The 27,980-nt window shown below is 36.4% G+C and overlaps 2 protein-coding genes across 5 annotated transcripts in view; one reads left to right on the top strand and one right to left on the bottom strand.

Moving 5' to 3' along the window:
* The window catches only part of AIMP1 (aminoacyl tRNA synthetase complex interacting multifunctional protein 1), a 39,124-nt gene extending 15,399 nt beyond the window's left edge, over positions 1–23,725 (top strand). For 3 of the 4 annotated variants that reach the window (XM_082316352.1, XM_082316351.1, XM_082316354.1), the window contains exons 2-8: positions 4,627–4,760; positions 5,492–5,605; positions 6,837–6,995; positions 10,052–10,263; positions 14,507–14,675; positions 21,830–23,483; positions 23,650–23,725. In XM_082316352.1, the coding sequence (XP_082172478.1) occupies positions 4,627–4,760; positions 5,492–5,605; positions 6,837–6,995; positions 10,052–10,263; positions 14,507–14,675; positions 21,830–21,996 (955 nt within the window). In that variant the 3' untranslated portion in view covers positions 21,997–23,483; positions 23,650–23,725. Of the gene's footprint in view, positions 1–3,554; positions 3,651–4,626; positions 4,761–5,491; positions 5,606–6,836; positions 6,996–10,051; positions 10,264–14,506; positions 14,676–21,829; positions 23,484–23,649 lie in introns of those variants that run through there. The other variant, XM_082316353.1, reaches the window with a different exon arrangement.
* An 82-nt stretch (positions 23,726–23,807) lies between these two features.
* GIMD1 (GIMAP family P-loop NTPase domain containing 1) lies at positions 23,808–26,949 on the bottom strand (the record flags this gene model as incomplete). The annotated part of the gene is made up of 2 exons (XM_082316355.1): positions 23,808–24,239; positions 26,557–26,949. The coding sequence occupies 2 exons, from the start codon at positions 26,947–26,949 to the stop codon at positions 23,967–23,969; spliced, it is 666 nt and encodes a 221-aa protein (XP_082172481.1). The 3' UTR covers positions 23,808–23,966.
* Positions 26,950–27,980: the final 1,031 nt, after the last annotated feature.

Below are 27,980 nucleotides of genomic sequence, written 5' to 3'. Positions count from 1 at the left end.
TTTACAGAAAGTAGAATACTTTGCTATAAAGTTGGCCATAATAAAGCATCTTGAGACATCTTACAGAAGAAAAAAAGGAGTTTAATTTGAGAGCTGCTTAAGTCTCAACTTAAGACCAAAAGCTTAGGAGGAGGAATTGCCATTAAATATTTTACTGTAGTTTAATGAAGTTTATTTAGCGTTGGAGAAATTACCTTTGTGTTGCCGATAACTTTTAGAATAAGGCTGATCTCACTGGTTCTGCTTTGTAATGACAAACTTTTAATTTGAACAGAGCATCTCAATTGAAGAGCAAACATGTCTTTTTGCAGACTTTTATTTTCTCCTGTAGTGGCTCCTTGGCCTGATCTTAGGTCTTGGTTGGCGGCTCTTCATAAACATGGTATTCTCTGTAAGGCATATGTTTATGCTATCTGGGCCATCTTGTGATTGCCATCTGCTCTTTGCTAAAGATCAGTAGGATTGGCTTTGCTGTAGAAATACTTGATGCCTCTGTAGCTAGCACAAACCGAAGAGCAATGATGGGTCAGAGCAAAGCAGCTGTGCAATGAAGAATGCTGCCTAGGTGCGGTGAGCTGTGAAACTTTACCCTTTTATTGTGGAGGAGTTAGTGTATATGTGGGAGAGGAAGAGAGGAGAAGCAGGCAGTTGTGGTGATTTTGTTCTGTTTTACATCATTTGAGACAAAATTTGGCAACTTTTTGTCTCAACGCATGCCCAGGGTGACCAGCTGAAATGCGCATGGCATTTGTTTGTGTTGCGTTAAGGCCCGTGGGAAAGAATGAGAACGAGAAATAAGATGCCTGTCACCTAAGGGAGCAGCATAAAACTTTACTGAATTGAAAATGCTGAAATAAAGCTGCATGACTGTCATAGATGTACTCGATGCATACATGGAGAACATGGTGATCTGTAGGCAGTAAGTCTTACTAAGCAGCCTGCAGGTTAGATCTTGTACAGTTAGTGATCTTACTTTGCATGTTGACTTTAACAAAGCATCACAAGAAGAAGCTGAGAACTTCGAAGTACTGAGCTTTTTTAAACCTCCAGCTGGAAAAAGGAATGCTTAGAGCTAATTATTTTAGGTTTTGGGAATCAGTTGGCTTCCAATTTCTGGGGGTTTTTTTGTTAAATGATTGCTTTTCCAATAGTGAAAAGTAATTGATTCCGTGTTCGGACTATGGATAGATTCCAAAACCAATTTTTAGAGTTTAAGTTTCAAATCTTGTCATTAATTTTGTGAGGGTTTTGGCTTTTTCTTGCTTTTAAAAACAGAGAATGTTAGTATTGAAGAGTAAGCTACAACAAGGTTTATGTTTTTAGCATCTTCTTGGTGTGTTCACTTTTTGATCTGGATATATTCTAAGGTCTAGGCCAATGTTGATAAACCAGTATTTGTAAAACATGTTGAAATTTTGGGGCAATTTGTACTATATGAGAAGTCTTGGTTTATTATAGAGAGTTTACCACTTTGGGCACCCTTCCACATTACATTGTCTTGAGAAACAAAGTAGCATAATGCCTGTTTTCTCCTGTGAGGGTACTGCAGCTATTTAGAAGACCACAGGAAGCAGTGCTTTCTGTTTCTAAAAAAAAAAAATAAAATATAGGCAACTCTTTTATTCAGCAAGTGGAACGATGAGAAATTAAACAACTTTTATGTGTTGATGCGTAACTTCGTGAATAACTGCAGGACTTGAGTCTTCCATTTGAAGATTGAGTTCCATTATAGTGGAGCAAGTGGGTTTTGGAGCAGTTCTGAATGTCTTGCAGGTAACAAATTAGTCCTCAGAGGTCTGAGATTAAAGAGTTTCCCTTAGCTGAGCAACCAGGTAACTTCAGGAGGTTACCCTTTCAGAAGGTCCGAATATAGCTACTCCTTACTTGTTTTGCAGAACTATTTTTTGTTTGAAGGGAAAGCAGCTCATTAGGCACAATTGTATGAAGTGGCTTTACTTTCAGTTGGCCTGTGGAACATTTTCCGCAAAACAGGTCAGACTGTATCTGTAATAAGATATGATTCTATTTTTTAAGCTATATTATTCCTGGTTTTCTTTCCTATTTTTAGTTTGTGTATCACCAATAGGAGTTGGTTGGTTGAGGTTTGGTTTTTTGTGTGGAGTGGGAGGGTGTCAGGGTAATAGGGCAAAGGAAATAGGAGGAAGGTTAAAAAAAATTCCAGAAAATCATTGGCTGTAACCTTTGATTGTTGCAATGTTTTTAATGAGTTTTGTGTTTTATAATAAAGGGTGGATCTTAACTTTTTGTGCTCTTTTTTAGATAAAGTTTTATCACTCTGGTGTATGGGTTCCTGTGCCTGTGCAGCAGTTCATTTCAGCCTGTTGGCCCTTTATATTAGCATCGGAAATACCTATTCCTTTGTGTTATTGTTATAATACTAGGTTTACAGAAATTTATTTGACAAGTGGGAAAATGTCTACCCGTTGTAATCATGTGACTTCATTTCCAGATCTTCAGTTCATTAGCCAACTTGGCTAAAACCTATAAAGTGTACCAATTCTATTCACTTTGAAGTTTTAGTAGCATTTCTGTTGTCGTTGGCAAAGTTTCCACTGTTAGTATTGTGTTCCTCTGAGAGAATATGTAGCTAGCAAGAAATCTTACTGGTATGCAGACAGTAATACCCCAGGTTTTGTATTATGCTGTGTTGTGCCGTAATAGTTTTATGTCTATTTCCATTTGACATCTAAATTAGTAGCTTATTGGAATCACTGTTTTCCTTTTTAAAACCCCCTGTTTTCAGACTGCACATGAAAACAAAATTATTTTCTTATTAGCAGAGATTAATTTTAATATTGAAATTACTTTAGTTGTCCTGGAGAGATGATTTTACTGCTATTCTCTCCATGAGAGTTTCTTTCTTTTAAAAGAAAAATCTGTTCTGGATGAGTGGAAGGTGTGATGGCAATAATACTCTTGCATCTTTAAGCAAAGTAGTGTGTGTAAAACAGGCTTCGATTGCATTAGATTGCAAAGAAGGAAAGGTGTTTGTTCATTCATCACTTTTGCAGGAGTAATATACCCCATGCGTCACCTGACTACTGTATCTCTCTGGCTTTGTGAATTTTACTTGGAGAACTTTTAGTTACGCTATTCCTGACTCACTGTCTTTTGCCTTTTATTTTGCCTTTTTTTTCTTTTTTCTTTTTTTTTTTTTAAGATATATAACTGTGGAGAATTGAGTTCTTTGTAATAGGACATCAAATGTAAGTTGATGCTGAGAGTGTAGCAACGGTGATATGTTGACACTGGCATGAGCGTGATTGTATCTCTTCACCTTTCAGTTCTTTCTAAACTTGTTTTGTCTTCAGCATGGCTTTTGTTGCAAATCCCAATGGAGAATATTCGTACGTTAAAACCAGATTTAGGTCATAGTGACAGAATAATCTTGCAATAAAATGGGAAGTTTTCTGCCAATTTGATACGAGAAGAGGCATTTTTGGGCTCTGATAAAGTTGAGGAGCCAATGCATGCATCTGGATTGCCATTTTCTTACCGATTCTTCCCTTTGTTGCAGTTGATGGGCAAATTCACAGGAATTACATCACCGTTGCTTGTGAAGATCTGCAAGGCATCTTTACTTCCCACCTATAATCAGTTTTATTTCTTGATCTACAGATAAGGCAGCTGTTAGTACAGATTCTTTCTTCATCTAGCTACTGAGTGGGAGGGTAAAAGCACTATCTGCTGCAGATACAAGTGACTGTGACTGTATTTCATGATTCTGTTGCTACTATTTGAGCTTTTATGGTTAGACACAAATGTCGCTGAGGAGGAAGTAGGCCAAATTTGGTAGCTTTCAAGAAATAAGGGCTGTACACAAAGCATAGCTAGTTTCTGGAACATTAGAGAAACCAGTAAAAGGAGTTGAACATCCTAAAAGAAGGTTAGACAGCATTTATTTGTGCTTTTGCCTTTACTGGTCTTTTGTGTTTCCTGCTTCTTTAATTTGTTACTGGGGTGCCTGGCCTTCCATTTCAGTGGAAACAAAATAAGACAATCAAAATCAGTGCTAAAATAACTCTGAAGGTGTAAGCCTGCAGTAAAAGTTGTATTAATCAGAGATAAGTAAAAATACTGATGAATTCTGCTAAAAAGTAAAATAACAGTAAATTCTTAATGTATGCACAACCACAATGTATGAAGTATTCAGTATATTCTGGATAAATTTATTAAAGTTTGGAAATTTTCTTAGGATGTTTCTATTTTCTTAATCTCAAGAAAATTCTGCATATGCTTAATAAATTTTTCAGCTAAAACCCAGGTTCCTTTTCCCTTTTAGTTCCTTTATTTTCTGATTTATTTAGATCTTTCTTTCTGAGAAGGTGAAATTTTTTCTGTTTCATGAAGGAAGAACATGTTTTCTGCAGCTGGGAAAAAAAAGTAGCTTTTCTTCCAAAATACTTGAAAGCAGCTGTCAAACATCAGATTCCGTTTAACGTTGCTTTTTGTTTGGGCTTTGCATTAGAAGGTGGGAGCCCAGCTTGTTCACTTAGCAAATTGTCTTATTCGGCAACTGAGTTTAGAACTGCTTCATGTAGTAAGAGATCGTAGCATTATTACATTAAGAAGTCATTAATTTTAGACTGTCTGTTGTTTGTCTAGGTTTTTAGGCCGTTTCTTGGTAAAGATGGCAGCCAACAATGCAGTGCTGAACAGACTGGAGCAGAAGGGTGCAGAGGCTGATCAAGTTATCGAATACCTCAAGCAACAAGTTGCTCTGCTCAAGGAGAAAGCTAGTAAGGAATTATCTATCTTATGATAAACAACCAGCTGGTTAACATAAAATGCTCATAGGAAAAAATAAGAACATGGACAACTTCATTGGTGCTGTCAGCCTTTTAAGTGTGTTTCAAGTTCTCCAAGATAAAGCTTGTAATAGTAGCACCACTTCACTGTCTTGTGGTTTGTGGGTTTTTTTTGAAGCTGCTTATTCTGAAATAGAAAAGGCATGAATGAGGAAGGATCAATGACACAAACAGGTTATGGAAATTTGATAGGACACGATTCCATTTGGGGGGAGAAAGGGAGACGGGAAGAATGTGAGACTATGCATTTGCCTGAATGTGTTACTGCTTTTTTACCACTATGGGATTCTCTCAAGAGTATCGTACCGTCAACTTTGATATTTTGTATATATTGGTATCGGTGAATTAAGGTGCTCCATATTACAAACATGTTCAAGCTTTTTCTAAGAGGTTTCTTGGAATTTTTTCTTGTGAGTTTATTTAGGGGACTGAGAAGCTAGTATATTGAAAGGCAACTGGAGTACATAAATATTGTAAAAAATGGCTATTTCAACAGAAAAAGGATTCCAAAATATTTCTGATTATATACTCTTTGAAAGTTTCCGCTTTTTTGGTGTTCGGCTCACAATGTTTCACTTTTCTCTAAAAACAAAACCCCTGTTTGCCAAATGATGAATGCTAGTTATTGAAACCTGTCATTTTTAATATAATGTCAACTCTAGTCTTGCAGGCATCTCTCCGAGAAGAGAAGAAGCTCCGTGTGGAAAATGCTAAACTGAAGAAAGAAATTGAAGGGCTGAAACAGGAGCTGATTCAGGCAGAAATTCGAAATGGAGGTAGAGAAAAAAATCCTATCCTCATACAATATAGATCTAGTTAGGTTTGATCATATTTTGTGCTATCTTAATTCTTCTTCATTTTTATCTTTCTGTATGTGACTCTATGGCATTTCTTAGAAATTCTGGATTTTCCTGGGTTCCATGCCTATGACAAGTGACTTAATTGCAGCATTTTAGTAAGCTGCAAGCCTAACAGGTACATATGCCAAATCTTAATCACACATGGAACTGGTTCTTTGTATGTTTTTGTACAGTACCTTTCATAGTAAGCCCAAATTTGACTGATGACAATGACTCCTTATAATACCTTAGAAATTGCTGATTGTCTAACACCATTTGATACTCTGAGTGTTTAATCTAGCATGACTGAAAAATCCCTATGGAAAATCAAGCCATAGTTCGAAGTACAGATGGGCAGTGACTTATTAGGAAATCTGTGGTAATGTAGAATTGGAAGCGATGTTGTGAATTTTTGATTCCATGTAAGACCAGCCTTTCACTGCACTGTTTTTCCTTCTTTGTACTCCTCTGTGTAGCTGTTCAGCTCGCACCATCATTATATAATTCATATTAAAAAAGAAAGAAGAAAAAACAAAAGTGAAGTGTTTCAGATCCAGCGTGTCATCTTTAAAATTATTTCCAAAAAGCCTCTTCTGCCCTCAACAGCTATTACTATTTTTACCCATGCTTTCAGTATTGTAAATTGGATGAGATAGTATCCAGTGTAGCTGGACGCTAACATTCAACCGTACTGAATGTTTTACTGGTAAAACAACACATTCAGTCTTCGGAAGACTAGCATTTTATAAATGCAGAGAATTCTTTTTCTCCTTTGTGCCTGAATAAAGCCCTTTCATGTACTAAACCAAACCACTAGGTTATATTTCTCCATTGTCTGTTAGTGTGCAGCAATTCTTGACACGTATAGGATATTTCACAGAATCTCTGTTATGCTTGAGAGAGAAGTCTCGAGGTATATGATTTTTTCCAAGATGGGAAATGACTAGGCTTAATATTTGGCTTGACATGCATGCATCTTCCTTTATTTAGCTAGTTTATCTAAAAGGTAGTAGGACTAAATTCAGATCTTTTCAATTCAGATCTTTTCTTTTGAAATAAATTAGTGTATGTTTCAGTTCTCTACTTTTTCATTTTATGTTGGAAGCTTAAAATGTCATAGTGTTCAAAGTTCTGGTACCCCTTCTAACTTTTGTGGTTTTGATTTTAGTAAAACAGATCGCAATTCCTCCTGGTACAACCGTTTCTACAGCTTCATTTTCGGGTGATGTTCCACAGCCTACAGCAGTCACATCATCTCCTGACTCCAAAGATCAAACTAAAGGTGAAGATGAAGAAAAGAAAAAGAAGGAAAAAGTAGAAAAAAAAGGTACTTAAGTTTTCTTAGCTCTGATAGACAGTTAAGGCATTTAATTTTTGGAAGTGCTTTTACATCATTTCGGGCACAGAGAAAAACAGTTCATACAGCCTTAGTAGGAAGAGTCACATGCTAGCTCTTAAAATCCTGGAAATACTCAAAGCTAATGAAGGCCATCAAGTAAGGTACAGATTCTTACTTAAATGGGATACATGCCAAATTTCTTTTCATGTGACTGAACTTGCTTATTAAGAAAAACAAAAACAAAACAAAAAAAACAAACCCTGCCCTCAAGCCCCCCAAAACCCCACAACAGAAATAAGCAAAACCAAAATACATACACACAAAGGAGAAAAAAAGAAAGCGAGGGGGCGAGGGGGGAGGAGGAAGAGGAGGACACAAAGTTTGGAGAAGGCTTTGGCAGCCTGGAGTGCTTTCTGTTCTGAGGCTGTTAGATTTTTTTTTTTTTTTTTTTTTCCTTCTCCTGCCATGGAAACAGTGCAAGCAAAAGGCAAAGACCAGCTCAGCAAAATACCTCGCAAGCAATAGTAGCATAACATAATACTAAAGGAAGAGTGCTAAATTGCAGTTTTCTGCTTCCTCTAAGTATGCTGCTGCTTTCCTCCGCCCCCCCCCCCCCCCCCCGGAAAATTCTTGCAGGCAGTGAAGTTCCATTATTGTTGATCAGATACATCCATGTCAACACTGGTGAAATTGTGTGGCTAAGAGGAAGTACTGGCTAAAGGACATAGCATAATCTGGTTTTGGCATCAGGGCGGAAATATAGTAGAAGGGTATGTAGGTTTCCTAACACCTTTCCTCCTGTTTTTTCTTTTTTAGCTGTCTGTATTGACTTCTGTTTAACAAAACTCTCTTACTAGAAGAAAAGACATGTCTGTTACACTTGTACAAAAGTATGGCTGTCTATCTTGTAACTTAAGCTCATGTTTTACAATCATTCTCTTATGCAAATTATTATTAATTTGCTGTGAATTGATTTGTACAGCTTTTCATAGTTTGGATATTATGCTGATAGGGCACTGTATCTCTTTGATTTTTCTGGTGAGCTGTATGCAGGCTTATAACCTACTTCATATTTTTTGATGTACGGCAGCCTTTGACACATCAATATTCCACAGAGCTGTAAAGACAAAAGCAGAGGCCACATGTCATATCAGGCAATTAACTGCTTTCTTCACGTATTCAGTAGCTACAAAGCAAGTATTCGGTTGGTAAGGAAAAAATAACTTTCTTGTATTGTATTTCCCCTCATCTTGTAGAAGTAGCTTAAATTTAGAAAGCAATCTACTTGACTTTTTCCTTCCAGCGACTGTATTTGGAAAAAGGTGAAATACAGCATGAACATTAAATAGAAGCCCTGAACAGGCTATTTCTGTGGAGTTCAACATGTATTGTAGGTATAGTATTTAACGATCAAAGTAACCAATATGTAAAATTTTGGTTTTTAGTCTTGAAATTGGCGAATTATGGAATATCTCAAATCTGCTTTCTGTCACTTATCTCATCTGTTTCCTCTCTGATTATTCTGATGTTCTTTGTTCCACTTCTTGCAATCTTTATCTGTGAGGCTTCTCTGGATATTGACTCTAGGCTGACTCCAACTCTGACCAGAGGCGTGCAGTTCTCTCCTTAGCCTGTGGCATCGAAATGGATGTTTTCTGTGCATCTGTATATATGCTGGGTACAGACATGCTTTGCTGTGTTCTCTCTTCCTTATTTGGTGACAGACTTCATTTCTGTAAAGTGAAATAAATATGGTACTAGAAGCTGATATTTTGGCTCCAGGCTATTGTAGAGAAATGTCATGAAGTAGAGAACAGTGAGGAATGATACCAAGGATAAAGATGGCAGGTCTTTGAAATGATCTTCAGTATTAAATATTAACTATTTTGATGGTGTTTTTTCAGTTTCTCTTCAATTATTGTATATATGACTGGTTTTATTAATCTAATTAGATTAATCAAACCCAGTCATAAACACTAGAGCTTTTTAATTCATCATGTATGAACTGAAATATTTTTGAAGAGCTATTGCTTATGTTAAAAACATACTGCTTTTTTATTATTGAATGTATTATTTAATTTCAACCCTGTACTGGAACAATGATAAATGAATCAAATTGCGTGCCGTGTCCACTTTTCCTTTTTTGCTCCCTAAAGAAGGGAGTTTAGTTTACATTAATATGTAAGCTATCTTGGATGAAAGAATAACAGAATATGCTTATTTTGAGTAAGCACTTCCTAGACATTTCTTAATCCACCAGAGATTGTAGTGGTTAAACAAATCTTGAATGTCTTTTAAACAGGACAGTCTTATATACTGGATGTAACTTGCTCATCTCAAAAGGAATATCTAAATAAGCAGCTGCATATGGGGAGTGTTGCTTCACAGCTGTTTTATACTGTCTAGTATGTATGGGTGGTGATAAACCCTTGTGTTGCCATGGGATAAAGACTCTGCATCAGTGGAACTCCATAAGCCATGAGCGTTTTCACACACTAGTATATTTGGGAAGTGAAGAATGTTAGCTAAGGTCATCTTGAAGGTTGCTTTGCAACTGTAACAGTGCAGTTGCAGTGACTTAGTTAGCATTGTCCACAGTCAGGAGCTGTTAAGCACTAGTAACCTGATGCCTTGTGATTGTCTAGTTTCCCTTTGCTGGTGAAACACCATGGCAAGACTTACTGGTAATTGCTAATTATTAAAACAGTACTATCAGGCTTATTGATGTGGCCTTTGGCAGAGTGTATATGTCACATACATGTTAGCTACACTTAAAGTTCAGGATGACTTCACTTTACAAACAAGAAAACACCTCTGTCCTGAGGTGGTAATTACTTATAGTAACAATCTGAATTGGAGTGTGTATGATGATTCTTCACTAGAAACTAGTAATAGAGGTGCTAACTCTTTACTCTTCATTTGTTTTTTACACTGGATTTACACTTATTTCTGAGATTGTAGCTCACTTTTCCTTTGCAATAGTCATATACATTATTTATGCTTATTTTTAATGTTTATTTCATTAACTAAACTTTTTTTAATAGGTGAGAAGAAGGAGAAGAAACAGCAGCCAGCTGCTGGAAGTAGTGATGCAAAACCTGTAGATGTTTCTTGTCTGGATCTTCGTGTTGGCTGCATTATTACTGCCGAAAAGCATCCAGATGCAGACACTCTGTATGTTGAAGAAGTGGACGTTGGTGAAGCAAGCCCAAGGACTGTGGTCAGCGGTTTAGTGAAACATGTTCCTCTGGATCAGGTACTGACAAAATTATTTACTGATAGCTTTTCCTTTCCTAAGGTATCTTAAGACCTTCATCTGTTTATAGGACATGTTTTCACTCTGCTAAAAGATTTTTACAGTCATGAAAACAAAAATAAAATGCAAATGGAAGTAATGTTTAACAACGTTTGCCAGAAAATGGAGAAGTACCTTTACCTGAAATCAGTTCCTTTCTGCTTGCAGTGCTTCTATCCTCGGATCTTATTCTGACTCCTCTGTGATGCCATTGGTACACAGTGGACTCCTAAACCACACAGATGTGACTCTGCCTTTAGGTTTCCTAGAATGTAGTAGAGAATCCATAATAACTTTTTTGCTATCATCCAAATGTTTGAAACCTTTGCCTTCCAACTCTCTTTATAGCTCATTGAAGTGTTCAGCATGGAGTAAAGCAAAGACCATGCAAATTTAACTTAGGTGGCAGTGAGTGGCTTGAACAACAGTGGGATACAAAACGCATATTTATACTTCCTTGTCCAGAATAGAGCCTGTGTCTACACTTTTTTTAGTTGACAAATAAACCATGCATGTCAAACACAGAAGTGTATGTCTTGGGAACAAGCTGAGACTTCAAGATTACGCTTTCCTTTCACACCTCTTCTAGATGGTTAGTGGAAGGGAGGAATTGACTGAAGGCTGCTTCTGAATTCAAACGCAAGCTTGGCAATTAAAGCAATGTTGTATAGACCAACTGCAAGACTGGTCACGAAGGAATTGATCTTAGTGTGGAAAAGCTACATTTTCTCAAATACCTTTTCAATACCTATTCGTGCCCTGTCCCCATGGTAAGACTGCAAATGTAGGAGGCAATTAAAATTGTGGTCGTTGTTTTTATGATACAGAAAGTTATTGAACTGAAAAAAATGACTGAATACAATAACTGTTCTGCACTGATCACCTGATAAGTGTCCAGTTACTGCATTTGCAGTGGGCAAAAATTAAAAAATGCTCATTTTTAGCAGGCGGCTCTCAAGGAAATGTGTAGAAAAAACATCTTAAAAGCCTTTCTAAATAAACTTACAAACATAAAGTGTACAGAATGCAGAGGCAGTAACTGTCTTTTCTCTTTAACCTGCTTTCTGTCTGGAAAAAATAATCCGAAGTACTAATTAACAGAGAATTAGGTATCATTCTTGCACATTCTTTGGGAACAGTTCATTTGTGTGTCTGGTTTTGGTTTTGGCAAGTGTCTATTAGGCAGTAAATTCTTAGGGGCAAGCTTCCATCTTTTTGTGCTTTTTGAAGTGTTCAAAAATGTGAAGGCCTGGCATGTGAATACTGCCATATATTTAAATAAAAATTTATACATCGTATCAAGTACTATAGACATAATTCACCAAAAATTTAGCTATTTATGATTGCAGTGTTTGATGTGGTAATTTAGCAGTGTTTGAGGCTGTAGTATTTGTATCATCTGATTTTACTTTTGGTTAGGAAGCACAATGTGTATCTTCATTAACATTTCAGTATGCAGTGTAAGTTATTTATGGGTATGAAAACTTCTTGCATGCCCACTAATCACTAAACTAAATCAGTTTCTCACTAGTTGAGTTGTCAGTTTTGAAGTTCCTGGATTTCTGAAACAAAATGACTGGCCTTTTGGAAGGGCAGTGGAGGTTGTTACTTTTTCGAGGAGATAACATTTGAATTTCCTTTGCTTATTCTCAGCTCATTTATGTATCAAACACCTCCTGACATGCCAAAGCAGTATCAGTTCCCTGTAGACATAGACTTGCTTCTGTTTGTGTCCTTTTAAGTGTACAGATTCTTAACCAGAATTTGCTTTACTGGGTAATAACACACATGCAGAAGGAAACATACGCTTACTGTCTATCTGTGTCACCTTCAGCTGCTCTTCAGTAACACTCTGTATTTCTGATAGAACTTTTTACGTGCTGGGAAAGGGAATCGGGTTTCTTTCTGCACACCCCCCACCCCTTTTTTTTTTTTTTTTTTTTTTTTTTGTTCTTATTTCTGCCCAATCTTATTTATCTGTCAGGAAATTTATTTTTACAGTTACTTTTGAAAAACTAGATTGTTTCTTCTGTTCATCTAATTTATGGGGTTACAGAGAGTGGCCATCAGTAGAATTACTGGATCTGACTCTTTGTAGCTGACATAGTTTAGGGATTTATTTATCCTTTACTGTAAAAAGATGTCATAAGGGCAATGCAGGTAGAATGATACCTGAACATCAGATTCCTTGATGGTTCATAAACAATTTTTTTGTGCATATTATGCATGAATACAGAGGGCTTTACTATTGTAATTGAAGCCCTGTTTTCTGGAAACATTATAGTTAAGTCTCTTCTGTAAAAATCAGCACAACCAGTTACAAAAAAACCAACCAACCAAACAAACAAAAACCAACCCAACAACAACAAAAAAACCACAACAAAAAAACCCAAACAAAACCCACACAACAAAAAACTAAAAACTTGCATTGTTAGGAAGCATTTATTTAGGTCTGGTTTCTTTTTTTCTCTATACTTAGGGAATTGTCATTTATCTGAAGACAGTTTAAAAATTGAGCCACTTAATAAAAGGGGGGGGGGGAAAGCCCTTGAAATAGCAATGTTCTGGTTTTGGCTGACCATCTTGGGGTGGGTTTTTCTTTTTGTTTTATAAAAATACTTATTTAACCTTGTGGGTTTTCTTACCACTTATTTGTGAAATCAATGCACAGATCTTAGTATTAGAACAGTTTTTCAAAAGCATTTGAAGATACTTCCTAGTAAAAGTGATGGGATAATGTGTGTGTTTGAAATGTTGATAAATACTTAATTTTGTAATAGTAGTCACCTTCTCATACAGAAATTTCATGCAATATATATAAATATTTGGGCCACTGTGATTGGAGAGAAAGGAATGATGTGATGCTCGTTTAGTTTTCTTTCCTGTTAGTTTGATGAAGGTGATGATCACCATTTCTGTATTAATGCAGTCTGGTTTTGTGAACTGTGTAATCTGTAATAAGAAAGCAATACTCTGAAGTCTAGGTTTTTTTCCAGTTAGTCAAAACTAAAGTTGAGTACCAAATGCAGAAATCTTGTTTCTTTTATTCTATATATCCATTTGCTAATTGTTATTCAGTGCTAGATAATGTCTACAACTTGCATTGTAAAGTCACTGACATCTTACAGCCATTCCTCGTGTTTTGGGTGATTTATATCCATAGCACTAGCAAGAAACGTTCAGTCAATGGGCTCCTTGAAACTTATGCAAGATCAGCTTTTCATTATAACTGCTTCATTTTGGAGATTTTTTTTTTTTCTTTTTAAGAGATTCTACTTGAAAATATGCAGTATTCAGAATACTTTATCATATGAGTTTTATTAAGTATTAATCCTGCAGTTTTGTTTAAATTCTATATTGCAATGTAAAAAGACTGAAATCTAGAAATATGGATATATACATATGTGCACTAGGAGTATGGGAATTAAGGCTTCCTTACTTTCTGTCTGTCTCTTAAGAATGTTTTGGGTTTAATTTTTATTCAGTTTGAAAGCGTGGTTTGTTTTCTAGGCTAAAGCATGGCAGTTTCCCCTAACAAAGTATGTTTTCTCTGGTTTACTATTATAATTTGTATTAAAATAAAAGAACAAAGGAAAAGACCTAGTTTTACAGTTTTGCTCTAATAAATTGCAGTGCACGGTATATACAGCCATTTTCAATGGTGAAAAAAATTCAAAGCATTTGGGTTAAATAAGATAAAATTTAAGATTCAAGTGAGCTAATTATGTAAAACACCTGTACACTTCCAGTACACAGTTAGAAATTTTTACCTATGAGCTAGCCTAATTTATGGAGTGGGAGGGTTTTTTGTTGTTTTTGTTATTATTATCATTAAATGGAAATTGTTTGGTTAATAGTGCTATATTGAAAGTGGAATGCAGTGGTGATCTAGAATGAGTAAAGATGGAATGCGGGTGAAATCATTGCCTGGTTTTTGGCTTTCTGAATTGTGCATTTTATATTTCCATGATAAGTGTGTCACAATTCAGCGTTTACTCCATTATTCACTGGCCAGCTCTTAAGTAGTTTAAATGTTATTTGTTACTGGTGTGCAGGCATTAAAATTGTGCATCTGTTGCTGTATGCTTCTCTCGTCCATGTTAAGGTCTCTTCATTGTAATTCTTCTGTTATCATGAAGTAATTAGGGTCCCTAAAAGCATGTGGCATTTATGTACTCACATCCTTCTGTTTTCCTCCCCCAAGATGCAGCATCGGATGGCAATACTACTCTGTAACTTGAAGCCTGCAAAGATGAGAGGAGTAGTATCTCAAGCAATGGTGATGTGTGCCAGCTCCCCAGAAAAAGTGGAAATTCTGGCTCCCCCACCTGGGGCAGTACCTGGGGACAGAATCACTTTTGAAGGTTTTCCTGGTAAGTAGGTATTTGGGAAACTGGAGGAAATAGTTATGTCAAGGTGACCTCAGTGTTGAAGCAGATAAAACAGTGTTTTAAAGTTAATTGCATTTTTTTTTGTTGAAATTTTCTGAATTAGTTTATATTCAAATTTTTTTTATTATTCACATGCTAAGATTGTGTAAATAAAGGATTGAAAACACTTAACCATCTGCCAAAAACTGGAAAATAGAGGGAAATAACTATAACTTGAAAAAGTTGTATAGTACTTTAATATAAAATTACCCCCTTTCTTCAAGTCTCAATAAGTATTTCTGCTTTTGAAATGCATGGACAAACGTATTTGCACTTTGCAAGTGACAATAAGCAAATGTAAAGCATCTTTCCCAGCGTCTCAGTATAAGTGATGAAGTACTAAGTTCCTGATTCCAGCTCCTCCCTGTAATGAAAGTGTCAGAACTTGAGGTAGGCTTTTTTTTTGTTGGTTTTTTTTTTGAGGAGGAAGGTATGGAGAGGATTGGAGGGGGTGGAAATCTCCTATTAATGAGAGGAACCTATAATATTCAAAACACCAGGGGTTTTTTGTTTGTTCGTATGGGAGGAAAGGACTTTTTGGGTTTCCAAAGACAGACATTGGACTTCTTCCCACGTTATTAAATCAATAAATCCGTATTTTTTTTCAGAGTATAATTAAGAAAAAAATAAAATTTAAACTTTCTAAAAAGATAATTTTCATCCATCTTCCCACTTCCTCCACCTCACACTCATCTATGAAAATTATTTAGTTTCCAACCCTGCAAATAAGAACTCAGATAAGCATCACAGATGTAGCATGTTGGTGAATGCTTCTCTCCTACCCAAATGCCAGTTCATTATTCTCATAGGCTGAAAGGGATACAGTCAGATTCTGCTTCTCCTGTTGCTATCTTTGTTAGCGCTGTTATTTTGTTATCTCTGTCACGGTTTTAAGTGTTTTTCATCAGGAGGTGCTGGTCTGTTATGATCCCAGTAAGAAAGGCACTCAGACTCTGTAAAGTATGATTTAAAATGCTATTTATTAGAGCTGACACTGAAAAGAGAGAATAGTATGAATAATCTTACATCGCACGGATGTTGGGAACCCTGACTTGGTGTGGCATCAAACAGGCTTCTGATCCATGTGCAGCATGCTGTGCGCTCCCTGTCCATAGAAGAGGTTCCCCCCTTTTGGTCATTTGAGCTATTGTTGTATTTTTCTTATTCATTTCAACTGCCAAACAGAAATAAGTTTGCACAAGAACTTGATGCTGCACCGTTCCGTGAAGGTGAGGACACACAGGTGGCTCAGTCACTGGTACCACATGGGGAGCTGCTTGCAGGCTCCTCTGTTACAGTCAGCTGGCTAGGTTTACCCTGCGCCCCAGGAATTTGTGCAGCACAGCACGAGCCCAGACCTACTCAGGTCAACGGTTATGTGGATCATTTCTTGATGAACAGTGGTCTTCTGCTCAAGATCACTGCATCACTTTGTCTTAAGAAAAAGTGGTCTAACTCCCAGTATTTCCTATATTGGGTGGAGTTGTATGTGTGTGCATTTATCAACAAAGTATTCATCTTCAGGATGAATTTGTTGCTCAAAAGTTGGCTTTCGCTTGTGAGAAAATGGCGTAGCTTTCTGTTTTCTACATAGAAACATTAACCTTCTCAAGTTATTGCACCTCTGACAACTTCTAGCTGTACAGCAGTGTTTTATTTATGAACCTCTTGGCAAGGTCTATGCTTAAACATATTTGCATGAAATACCTTTCCTAAATATATATGTATATGTATGCATATAGATATTTTTATACTTCTCGTGATTGAAACTGATGCTCTAAAAAAAAAATATATATTTTGGTTGGCATATGATAAAGGAAGCAATGGTCTATCTAGGTGTCTTTGAAACAAGAGGAGAGCTCAGCTTGCTGTGATTTAATACTGTGATTGAAGATAATACTGTGTTTAAGAAGGAAATCAGTCTTGCAGCATTTTTTTCATTTTCAGTTTTCTCAATTAAAAATATAGCGAACTTGCTAGTTGAGAAGCAGAATCGGTAAGCTGTACTGAAATCTGAAAGGCTTCAGCAATTGCATCGACTAGATTGTAGGAATAGTCACTCATAACTTCTAGTAGTTAACACATATCCATGAGTAAAGATAGATTAAATGTTGGATGTGTGACTTCTGTTACATGCAAGGATACACTCATATTGCTTTTTGTTGCTGTGGAAATGGATGTGCAACAGAGAGCATCAAGCTGTAGAGTAAACTCTTCTAGTGTGTAAGCCCTGCAAAATGATGTACAGAACAGCCTGGGCACCTGGCTTTTTTGAGGGGCGAAGGGTCTTTTTTGTTTGTTTTTGTCTAAGACATAACCTTACTCCAAACTTGTATCTCAAATAACTTTTTGTATACCTGGCATTTGAAAATAATGTGAGAGCTTATAGGAGTGCTGTTCTCCGTTAGCCAGCATATCTTTTCTTGCACATGATTAATGAGGTCAGTTTTATCAAATTAGTTAAACTGTTTGACTCTATGGTTACAGTTGCAAAAAGCTTTTCCTAGAGCAAATCAGTTATAAAAATGTTTGTTTTAAAATTATTCCCAGGTATTAAGGTATACAGATACTCTGTTGACATTTTGATTCTTAAAAAACATAGAATAAGCTAAAAGTGGTATAAAAGTTGTGCTAGTTCTAAAGTTATCACCTGCAGCCTGTGCTACAAGGTTTTGCATGCGTCATGTCAGTTTCCTTCTGACAGGGAGCCGAAGGCATGGAGCTCTGATAAGTGCCAAATGAAGGCTTTTACAACCCCTTTGAAAAGGATATAGATTGTAGTCTGACATATGGCAGCTGTTTCCTAATGTTTCATAAATAGCTGCTCAGAAAAATTGGTAGGTATGAGATTAAAGCTAATCACTGACTTTGAAAATATACCTAATGCTTAATAGTGCAAAGTAGAATGATGTATCTCCTAGTTACATAAAACTTTATGATGTTATTATCTTGAAGTGAGTAAGAAAAAGCAAGAAAAAAAGCATTGATGGGTAGAAATGTACAAAATCATTCTGAGATCTGCTTCCGTAACTTAGTTTGTGGTGTGCTTGTCTTTTGTGTATTGCCTTTGTAAACTAAGATATTAATTCTGTTCATTGGTAGGTTTTGGTTTGCTGTAGGGTTTGGGTTTTGGTTTGTTTTTTGTTTTGTTTTTTTTTTTAATTTCTTTTAGATAGAGACTAAGATTCTTCCCACTTAACTTTTTGTCTAAGTGATTAACATTTTTTGGTGGGTTTGGTTCCCCTCTCAGCCTGCCTGATTCCTTTTTCTGGTTTGTTGTGGGTTTTTTTGTTTTTTTTTTTCCTTCTTTTTCTCCTTTTTAAACAGCTGGGTGGTTTAGTGGTTTTTGGTTTTGTTTGTTTCCTTCCTTTTATTCCTGGTGGTGGGGATTTCACTGGGAGACTGGAAAACCATTTATCAGTTTTTAATGGGGTTGTATGCCTGTGTCTTCTACTCACCTTTTTTGTGTTAAAATCTTATGTGCTTCTTAGCTGCTGTCTCCTCAAAGGCAATCTGGCACTTCATTCATACTGTTATCAGGAAGGTAGAATCCTTGCTATGTCAGATGTCATTTAATTTCAGTGCTTAATTGTAACCATTTATATTCTGATAATTTTTTTTTTTAAAGAGTAATTTTAAAGCATAAAGATTCAGTTTGAGTCCTTGAAATGAAAATAGAAAGGACAGCTGGGTCTAATTTTAGTTTTAAGTGTGAAAGCCTATGAAGCAACAGAAACAACAGCAGCAACTATAAAGCAACTCTAAAACACACACAGCTGTCTGTCAAGCAGCTTGGATTCAAGTTATTTTTAAGCCTATTCTCTCCACCATACAAAATATTCATGAGATACAGGCTAATTTTCCTTGGTCATTTTAGTCAAAGTAAACAAATGGTGCTTTGATTCAAAGCAATTGAACTTTTTTCTGCAGAAACTTGAGAGTTTTCCTAGAACCATCTGAAGTGTTCTAGAGGAGTGATTTGACAAGGAAAGCTGTTGTCTGGAGGATTGTTCTTTTTTGTTTGTTTATTTGATGTCATTGGCCTTAGGGGAATTTTAACACTGTTTTATACTCCAATACATGAATCTCCAAGATCTGTTGGGCCTTTTTTGTATTAAGAACTTGACCAAATTTCTATCTGCCTTCAGTGGAAAAGGTCCGATTCATAAGCCATAGAAAAATCATTCCATCGCATGTCTGTAAATACTATACCCTCCTACACAGTAATTGCCATAAGACAGCAATAATTCTTGGAGTTTTCGCAGCTAACTGTGAAATCTTTTTTCTAATAGCAGTATAATTGACGCTTTGACAAAATTCTTCATTGTAAAAATGCCACAGGAACCACAAATCTGTTATTTAAGTTATATAATTAAATAATCATTCTGGTCTAAGAATCTCTGGCAATTTAGTTAATAACTATCTCTTTAAAAAGAAGTGCTAAAACTGGAATGCAGTGGTCAGTCTGTATTTAACAGGTTTGTTTTAATCAAAGCTTTGGTATATGGATGCTTTCCTTCAGTTACGTATTTATAATCCAGAGTGGGCTAAATGATACTAACTTTTTGTAAGGTCACACATCACCACATCTTTTTGCCCCTTATTTGGGCTGAGATATATTCTTTCAATAGTTACTGAGTTGTTACAAAGTGGAGTGGTTTCTTGCTTATCATGAGAATTTCTTTTGTAATATTTGAACTGCTAGACCAAATGACGTTTAGCAAAATTTGGGACCTCTTATTTGGTTCTTTTTATGTAAAGAGAGTGGGAAGCTCATTAAACCATTACAAGTTTAAATTTATTTTATTTATAGAAACCCTTCTAAAGAATATTTTCTGGGAAGAAGGAATGCAATGAGGAGAAGTCACAGGAAAATGTACAGCCTAAAGCTCTGGTAGTATTTAAAATCAGTCCCTATGCTAATCTAATATGAGCTCACCACAGATCCCAAGGGAGCTTGATGCAGGATTCCAAAGAAACTTATTAACATCCAAAGCATGTTTTTTTATAATAAAAGTCAGGTTTTTTTCTTACTGAAAAAATTCACTTGCTTTTTATATTTGGGGAGGGGGAAGGAAATGCACAATGGATCATCTAACATTCTGTTTAATGATTATAAGTTTGTATGCATTCACTTTGGTCTAAATCCAAGTCTGTCTTTGTTCGTGAACTTGAGCACTGAGCAGGATTTTTATTTTTGTGAAAATGTTTAGTTAGCTCCAAATATTTAATTTATTAATGGTATTATTGATTTTTCTTTTAAATATTAAGTGCACTGTGGTTGTGAAATAATTCAGCTGCATTGTTGAATCTTGCTCTGGTAATGCTAGCGTGCTTACCAGAGAAATCTGGCCTGGTCTGCTTCTCTTACACAGTTACAGATAGAGAAGCTAGAGAAGTTAGACCCGTCTACAGGCAGAAGTAATTTACTTTTGCAAGCATTGCGAATGTGGGTAGATTGAACCATTGAAAACATTTAAAGGAGAAAAACAATAAGTTAGGCTGGAATGAGAGTAGTTCGTTTAACCGCCTGTTGGTCAGCTAGTCAGAAATATACCAAGCAATAATGAATTTCAACCAGCTACTAGAAACACATACATTAAAATCCTTGTAGCCTTAAGAGTTTTTCTTCCTGAACCTTTGGGGACACTGAGTAGTGGAAGAGGAGAGTACTTGACATTCTGCTCACTTGGGGAGCTCCTCATTTTCATTTAGAAACTCTTGGCTTCCCTGAGAGCATCTCAGGGAGGATCTGTTTACTAGCATTTGTTTTTTTGATTCTTGCTTATTCTGGATCTTAAGATTTGAATAGTTTGGGCAGAATGGTGCCAATATGGCACTCCAAGCAAGTAAAAATATATATACAGTGTATCAACAATGAAATAGCATGGGATCCCTTTCAGCATTTAAATGTGCTCTAATTATATTTAAAACAAGTCTTGCGGTTTTGTTTTTTTTTCATTTGTCCTGCCTGTGTTACACACAATAGGTCAAGAGAACCTGACAGTGCTGTGATTAAATAACCTCTTAAATGAAATTTCTTTTTTCTTTAAGAGAATCTGCATTGTAATAGAATTAAGAGCTTAAATTTACTTGACCATTGAACATAAAATAATTGTACAGTGAATTGGTTGTCTTGCTTTATCTAGATTATGTCAGCAGGCAGCAGTTTATTCAGGATAAATCTTTACAGCAAGAGAGCTTATTTAGCTTAGTTGTTTTGTTTCAATATTTTGCATGTCATGCCTATTTAAAAATAGGAAAAATATGACTGAAATACTTCACTATTCCATGTAATTTGTCAACAGTGTTTCAAAACATTAGTAGAAGAAACCTGCATTTTGTGGTCATTAGAGATACTTAAATAGTCAGATTTGCTCATGTAGTTAGACTGTCAATACCTCTAGGGGGTAGGTAACTTATCATGGTGTACACATAGAAACAGGGACTGAGACTTAGAGACTGAGGCCATAATTGCTGAAATACAAGCTGACCTCTAATGCTTCTGTTACTTTAGGCACCGGAGCTTGTCATGAAATAGTACAAAAAGTAGCAGAACAGAGTTGGAACTTGGGGCTAAAATTATACATCAGTATCCTAATTTTGGACTATTCTTGTCTAAGTTAAATTTTTCTCAACTGTAAGGGCACCTGCCAAATTCACTTAATATTAATTGCTTATAATAAAAATTAATCGATTCCTAAACTTAAGATGCCGACAAACCTGTGTCTTGGTGAGTAGTGTATTTCCGTGGTGCACATCTACCTAGTGCGTAGGAATCCTTTTCGTTGCTAGTAAATTTTGTAAACCAACAACTAACAATGGTTTGATTTCTTCCTTTTGACAGTATTTGTGTTCTGTTATTTACAACCTTTTTTCCCCGAAAGATCAGCATTTTGAGAGAGGCTTTGGAAACGTTTTCTAGACAATCCCTAATTCCGATTAAAGTTTTCATTTTGAGAATCTCAGGTAATGTTTTTTTCCCTTAAAGTGTGTGCAGTGATGCTATGTGGGCTGTCACAGTTGTGTACATACATAAAGCTCTTGCTCTGCCTTCTGTGTTCTTTGCTATTAGGTTATTCTTTGTTTTGAAACAGGAGGTCCTGAGAAGGAACTTAATCCCAAGAAGAAGATTTGGGAGCAAATCCAGCCTGATCTTCATACCAATGACCAGTGTGTTGCTACGTACAAAGGAGTTCCATTTGAAGTGAAAGGGAAAGGAGTCTGCAGGGCAGAGACCATGGCAAACAGCGGAATTAAATAAATAAATGGTTATTAGAAGCTTTTTCAGATGTTGAAATGGAAAGTAACGCAAGCACAATAAAAAACATGAATATATTACCCCTCTGAAATGCATGGCTAATACCTTTTTTGTTTGACTTCTCTTCCAGAGGTACAGCATGTGTTTATGCTTCCAACATTTTCACAATTCACTCATTCACCTTGCTTACAGTCCTTGAAGTTAAGTGTTGTCAACAATCATTAACCACTCAGTGCTCAAGACTTAATTGCTAAGGCTTGTTCACGGTACAACTACAGGCAGGCGAGCATATTTTCTGGACAGCTAAAACGTTTAGAGGATCTATGGAGCAAGAGCATCTCAGTAAGGAAAAGTTTCTGCTAGTGTTCCTTGTGTGCTAACTGCTCTTCAAGAGATGCAGGAGTAGCAGTTGGTCAGTGAAGACCACAATCATCTTCACTCTTCTGGTCACCTTTTAATAGTTTTTCTCCTTTTCTTTTGAGCAGTTTTCAGATATATTATAAGCCTCTGCAACTTTTCTTCTTGGCTGTGTTGTCTCAGTAGTCTGCAGACAATTGTAATGGGAAGATTAAACTATGGCCCTTTATGCCCTAAGATATACAAATGGACATACTTTCATGTCCCACAGTTAAAATGTTGTAATGTCAATAAGATCAAAGCTGTCACTTTGCTAAAATAGTTCTTTATCTAGTCCACTAAGATATTTCCTTCCAAATGATAGATAGTACTAAGAAAGAGCGAGTAGTAAATAGATTGCCAGAGCTAGTCAAATACTATGAAAAAAAAATCAGTTTCCAATGCCCACACAGGTATAAAATTAGTTGTTTTTTTGTTTTAATGTATTTTTATGCGATGATATTTTATACGAAAGATGCTTCGGATTTAACAGAAATAGCTTCTTCAGTTTTTACAATTAGAATTATTCCATAAATATGTAGTACAAGTAGTCATGGTTGCTATGGTAATAACCTCAAATTACTTCTTTTAATTCTTGCCTTTTAATAATCTGAAAATTACTATTTTAGAACAAGTTACAACAAACTTTTTCAGTAACTATGTAGAGATACGTCAGATATTTTGGCATATAATATTTAATTAACTGGTTACTGTCTAACCGCTGAAACAGTAAGCACTTTTTTAACCACTGAAATAAAAAAAACTTAACTACTCTGAATTTTGCAAGCTTTGAACTTCATCCAGTAAACTGGGAGAGAAAACAAAATGACAATGATATAAAATTAAAAGGAACAGTCACAAAAGAAGAGATGAACATATTTCTTTTTCAAATGAGTTTTGTATGTGCCTATAAACTGTGTTAATTTTTCATGCATCTGGTGATAAGCAATAGTAATTAGTTCTTTTATATGTGCCGAATAGCATTACACACATGGGAGCTATTTTATCTGCCTTGTAAACTACATATCCAATAATGTCTTATTAAACCAAATTCTTGAAGTTCAAAATCTCAATTTAACTACTCCTGAATCAAGGTAAGGAAATACTTCTACAGTAGATAAATTTTAGCTTTTAATGGTGGGAAGCTCTTTACAAACTTTGGAATTCAGAGGAACTTCTGAAAGCTTGAAGAATTGAGCAAAGAGGCTCCCTTGCAGTCTGAACTCACGTGCATTTTTTACTTTTTTTTTTTTCTTCCAGATCTGTTCTGTATGAACTGCAATATACAATCTGGTGTAGCGTAAAAGTCTCATTTGTGACTACATACATATTAGGAGCGTGATTTAGAGCACTAGCTTGTTCTGATTTTGTGGTTGAAGCTAGGATTCTGGATGCAGTAGTGTGAGGTACTCTATGAAAGGCAAGTAGTTTGGTAATCTGAAGAGATATTTCCAACTGTGTGTTCAAAAGTATTTAGTATGCATATGGAATTTTCTAGTTGATGGCTTCTACTCTTTTATTTCTATTAAATGTTACCTACTGTAGAAAATAGACAAATGAGCACCTCAAAACTAATTTTATTCCTTGCTGTGTTTAAGTAGAAGCACTTGATAATTATTTTGTCTTATAAAATTCAAGAGCTTTCTTAAGACAATAGCTCTTTCCTCTTTAATTATGCTCTTCTGATTGTCTAAGAAAATGTATTTATGCTGTACTGAGTTTAAAAGTGACAAGAGGGTACTTGAGGCACTGTGCAAGTATTCTTCCTCACTGAATCCAGCCTCTTCTGCCTTGTCTGCATGAGTAAGTAGAACTGCAGTGAAATCCTTCCATGTGGGACCCAGAAGTTCCTGTAATGAAAAACAAATCTTAAAGAGTTATCTTTTCTTGTTCCTTTTCCCCACTCCCACCTCATATACTTATACATTAACAGACCAGTTATATGTTCTTTTCCTGGCAGCAATCCAGTTCATGCTATCTGAGTTGCTGAAATTTCTGGGGGTTTTCACCTTCCAAGACATTGGCATCCACTTTCAGTGGAAATATGTGGTCGTGCAGTACTGGCAGTTTTCTATAATCTTAGTACAGATGTTAATAGAATTTCTGCAGTTAAGAAATGTCTATGTAAATAAGGAAAAATGGTTGTTCAGCTATGTCACACATTATTAAAAGAAATGTAAAATACAAGTAGTTTACATCAGTAGTTTCTACATATCCGTATTTCTACACTTTGTACAGCTCTTTGAAACTTTTTTCCCAAAATCACCAAATCACCTTGCGTTGAAAAAATAAATGATGAATTTCTATGTAACACCAATTGCAATTCCAGCTGTATTCCATAAAACTGAACTATTCTCAGCAATTCAGGAAAAACACAAGTCAAATTCATAAACCCAAGTGATGGGCCAGAGAGTTTTTCTGTAACTGCTGCGGCTCATCTGATGGAGGGGAATGGAGAAAACAAGCTGCTTTTTTGTCAATGAGTACAGAAAATTTTAATATGAGTAAGAGATTGGACTTTCATTTACAGGTGTAAATGAAATTACAACTTTAGTGCAATCATGCAAACTCCTGTGTGTGACAAGAAGCCCACTTTGGTAATAAAGTCCACTTTTCAATGATCTTAACTCTGTAACCTAAATACCAACGTGTGTAAAACTGCTTTAAAGGATATCTTTCTATTCCCAAGATAGGGATTAATCTGTTTTAGACACTAGGGATGAAAAAAAATTAAACCCATACAAAATTTTGGCATAAGCTGTCTAAGGAAGTGGTTAAGTGTCTAAGTTATTGGTTTTGGAGAGAGAGGATAGTGCCTTAAAGCTCCATTTAAAGAGAAAAGGCATGGTGGCATCTCATGCTTTTAATGCCCACATGGACTTGATCCAAAAACATCTCAAACTAGAAGCGTGATGATTTTTCGTCGGCTTAGAATAAAAATATTTTGAGTAAATAGTGCTTTCTCTTAAATGCCATGAAGTATAGAGAGATGGAAAACTGTATAAGGAAAAAGGGTAACTCTGAAAACAAATATATGTAAACTGACAATGAGTAAGAGTATGTTAAAATTAGAACCAACTCTCAAACTACTGGAAAGGTAAGGAGTAACCTACCAATAGAGAGTAATCAGAAAGAACAGGAGAGCAAACCAAACACATTTTGACAGCTATTTTTTCTATCTATATATGTATATATTGGTATGTTTTTATGTACATATTTATTACATATTTAGATACTCTCAGTTAGAGCAGGTAATGAGAGTTGATGGACCAGGAAGTCCCTTCCAGTCCTAAAGACTTTTAGAAAGTTTGTTAGTGTAAGACAGATGCAAAGTGTAATGTGCAGACTTTGGCAATAACTGAAACTGTTTGTTTCTTTGTAAATCATACAACCCTGGTTCATCTGATCAGATTGATAAACTGAGCAATATCTGTTTGCTGGCCTCTTCCCACCCCCAAAGATATATATGCATGGTAATGAGACATTTCCAACTGAAAAGAAAGCCATTCCTTTTCACTGTGTCTCCCCACATATCTTACTTGCAAAAAAAAAAAAAAATTTCCCCAGGAAGTTCAAAATATTTGCTTCAAGTCAGTTATGCTAGAAATTTTTCTTAGCCAGAGTAAATTTATGGTAACTTTCCAGTATTTTGTCTTGAACAGATGCAGCGGTAGTGACAGTGCAGGACAGAGCTAAGCATCCTTGTCCCAGGCCAGTCAGATTTTCTGCGTGATTTTGGACCCATCGCTCTCTTCTTTGGTCCTATACAGAGCACAGGAGAGTGAGGTAACCTGACTTTTGCTTCCTTTAAATAGCATTTCTCTTCAGCAAGCTAGATCTGTTATAGTAAGGCACTGACTGTAATTTCTGAGGGAAAAGCTTACTTTGATAGGTAAATTTGGTTCCTGAATTCCTTTGTGCTGAGCCCATGTACAAAAGAGAGCAGTTCTTGCCTCCCTCTTCTCAGGTTTACTCTGATAAGTGTAGCTATGGTGTTGGAGTTCTGAATGGAGTTTTTCAACTGCTATACTGGGAAGTGTTCCAGTTTTCAGCTGCACTTCTTTAGTTCACTTTTGCAATCAACTCTTCCATAGCTATTGTCACCTGAAGACAAAAGAGTTGCCATTAGGGCAGAGACTTCTATTTATGTATTTATTTATTTCTTACCTGGATGAACTGAATTGTGTGATCGCTTTCGTCTGGACACAGAGGCAAGTCAGCCCTCAGGACCAAGAGAGCTAGATGCAGGCCTTCTTCCCCGAAGTGGTGAGCCAGGGCTGAACTCACTGCGTCTCTCACCTGCTTTTTGCTCAGACCACTGTGAGGGTAGCTTGGAGTGTCAAGTACTCGAACACGGAGAGCTAGCTCACAACCATTTCTCCGTATAATCCCTGAAATGCGGCAGCTGCGTCCAAGGCTGCAGCATGTAGTCACAGAGGCGGGGGAGTGATGACTCTCAAAGTCTGAGCTGCCCAGCAGGCTGTTCCCAGCAGCACTTTTGCCAGTCTGAGTTCTTCCAAGGACAACAAGGTTGATGGTCATCTCATTGCTGTCTGCCATTGTCTATGCTTTTATCCACAAACCTGTCACTAAGTGACAAACAAATAACATGAGCCGTTTCAGATAACTTAAAAATATCCAGCAAAAATCACAAAATTCAATGTCTTTTGAGTGTCCTTCCCTGCCTGAAATGTTTTTAAGGAGTGTGTGGTGTAGACAGACATTCAGTACAGCCTCTGATCCAAGAACAGATGTTTGCTGTCCTTCCCAGTCTGCTGCTTAGAAATAACAAGACCCCATTGAAGGTGTCATAGGTACAAGAGCAACCTAACAGGCTGCACTCCTACATTGGCAGAAACTGCAGAGCTGGGAAAGAATCAGATGTGAGAAGAGTTTTAGGAACAAGTAAAGTAGATAAAGCTAAGGAAAGGCAACAGAGAAGGGAGGGAAGGGAGGAGTTGGGAAACAACTGTGGAAAACAGCATGGGCATGCAGGGAGAGTAGGTTATGAAAAGGAGGAAAACTAGGGGAGGAAGAAGAGAATGGTGACAAATATGTGCTGCTGTTATTAAGTGACCATGTTTCAGGAAGTAAATCTTTGCTTATTTTTAGGGGGAAAAAAAAAAGGATAGTCAGAGAGAAGTAGCTTTTAAAGGAGCAGTTTTTCACAGCAGAGAACAGCTTAGAATACATCTTTCATCAGCTATGACTAAAGTTGAAATAGTAATCGGAAAGGGCTTTCTGATACAGATAAACGTAAGAAGTATGTCTTAATGAAAAAAAAGAAGAGCTGAAATAGCCAATGCTGCGGATTCTAACCCTATATGAAATTGAGATTTTGGAAATGTATACTGTATAGATGTTTAGACCTATGGCACAGTTAGTGGAAAAGCAAAGCATAGACTGGTGAATGGAGAGGGGAGATGAATCTGAATCTGAATTCTCTCAGTGCCAGGAGGCACACAAGGCGCGAACATCGTTCTTCCACTTCGATCGGTCTGCGGCTGTGTGCTCTGGAGTCCACCCAAGGGCCACAGCGCAGTCTTCTGTTGGTTTTTTCCTCAGGACATGACCGATCCAGTTCCATCTCC

This window comes from Platalea leucorodia (genome assembly GCF_965183815.1).
Source record: "Platalea leucorodia genome assembly, chromosome: 6".
Lineage (NCBI taxonomy): Eukaryota > Metazoa > Chordata > Aves > Pelecaniformes > Threskiornithidae > Platalea > Platalea leucorodia.
The sequence above is the reverse complement of the archived record's forward strand: the minus strand, read 5'-3'. Positions and strand labels throughout refer to the sequence as shown.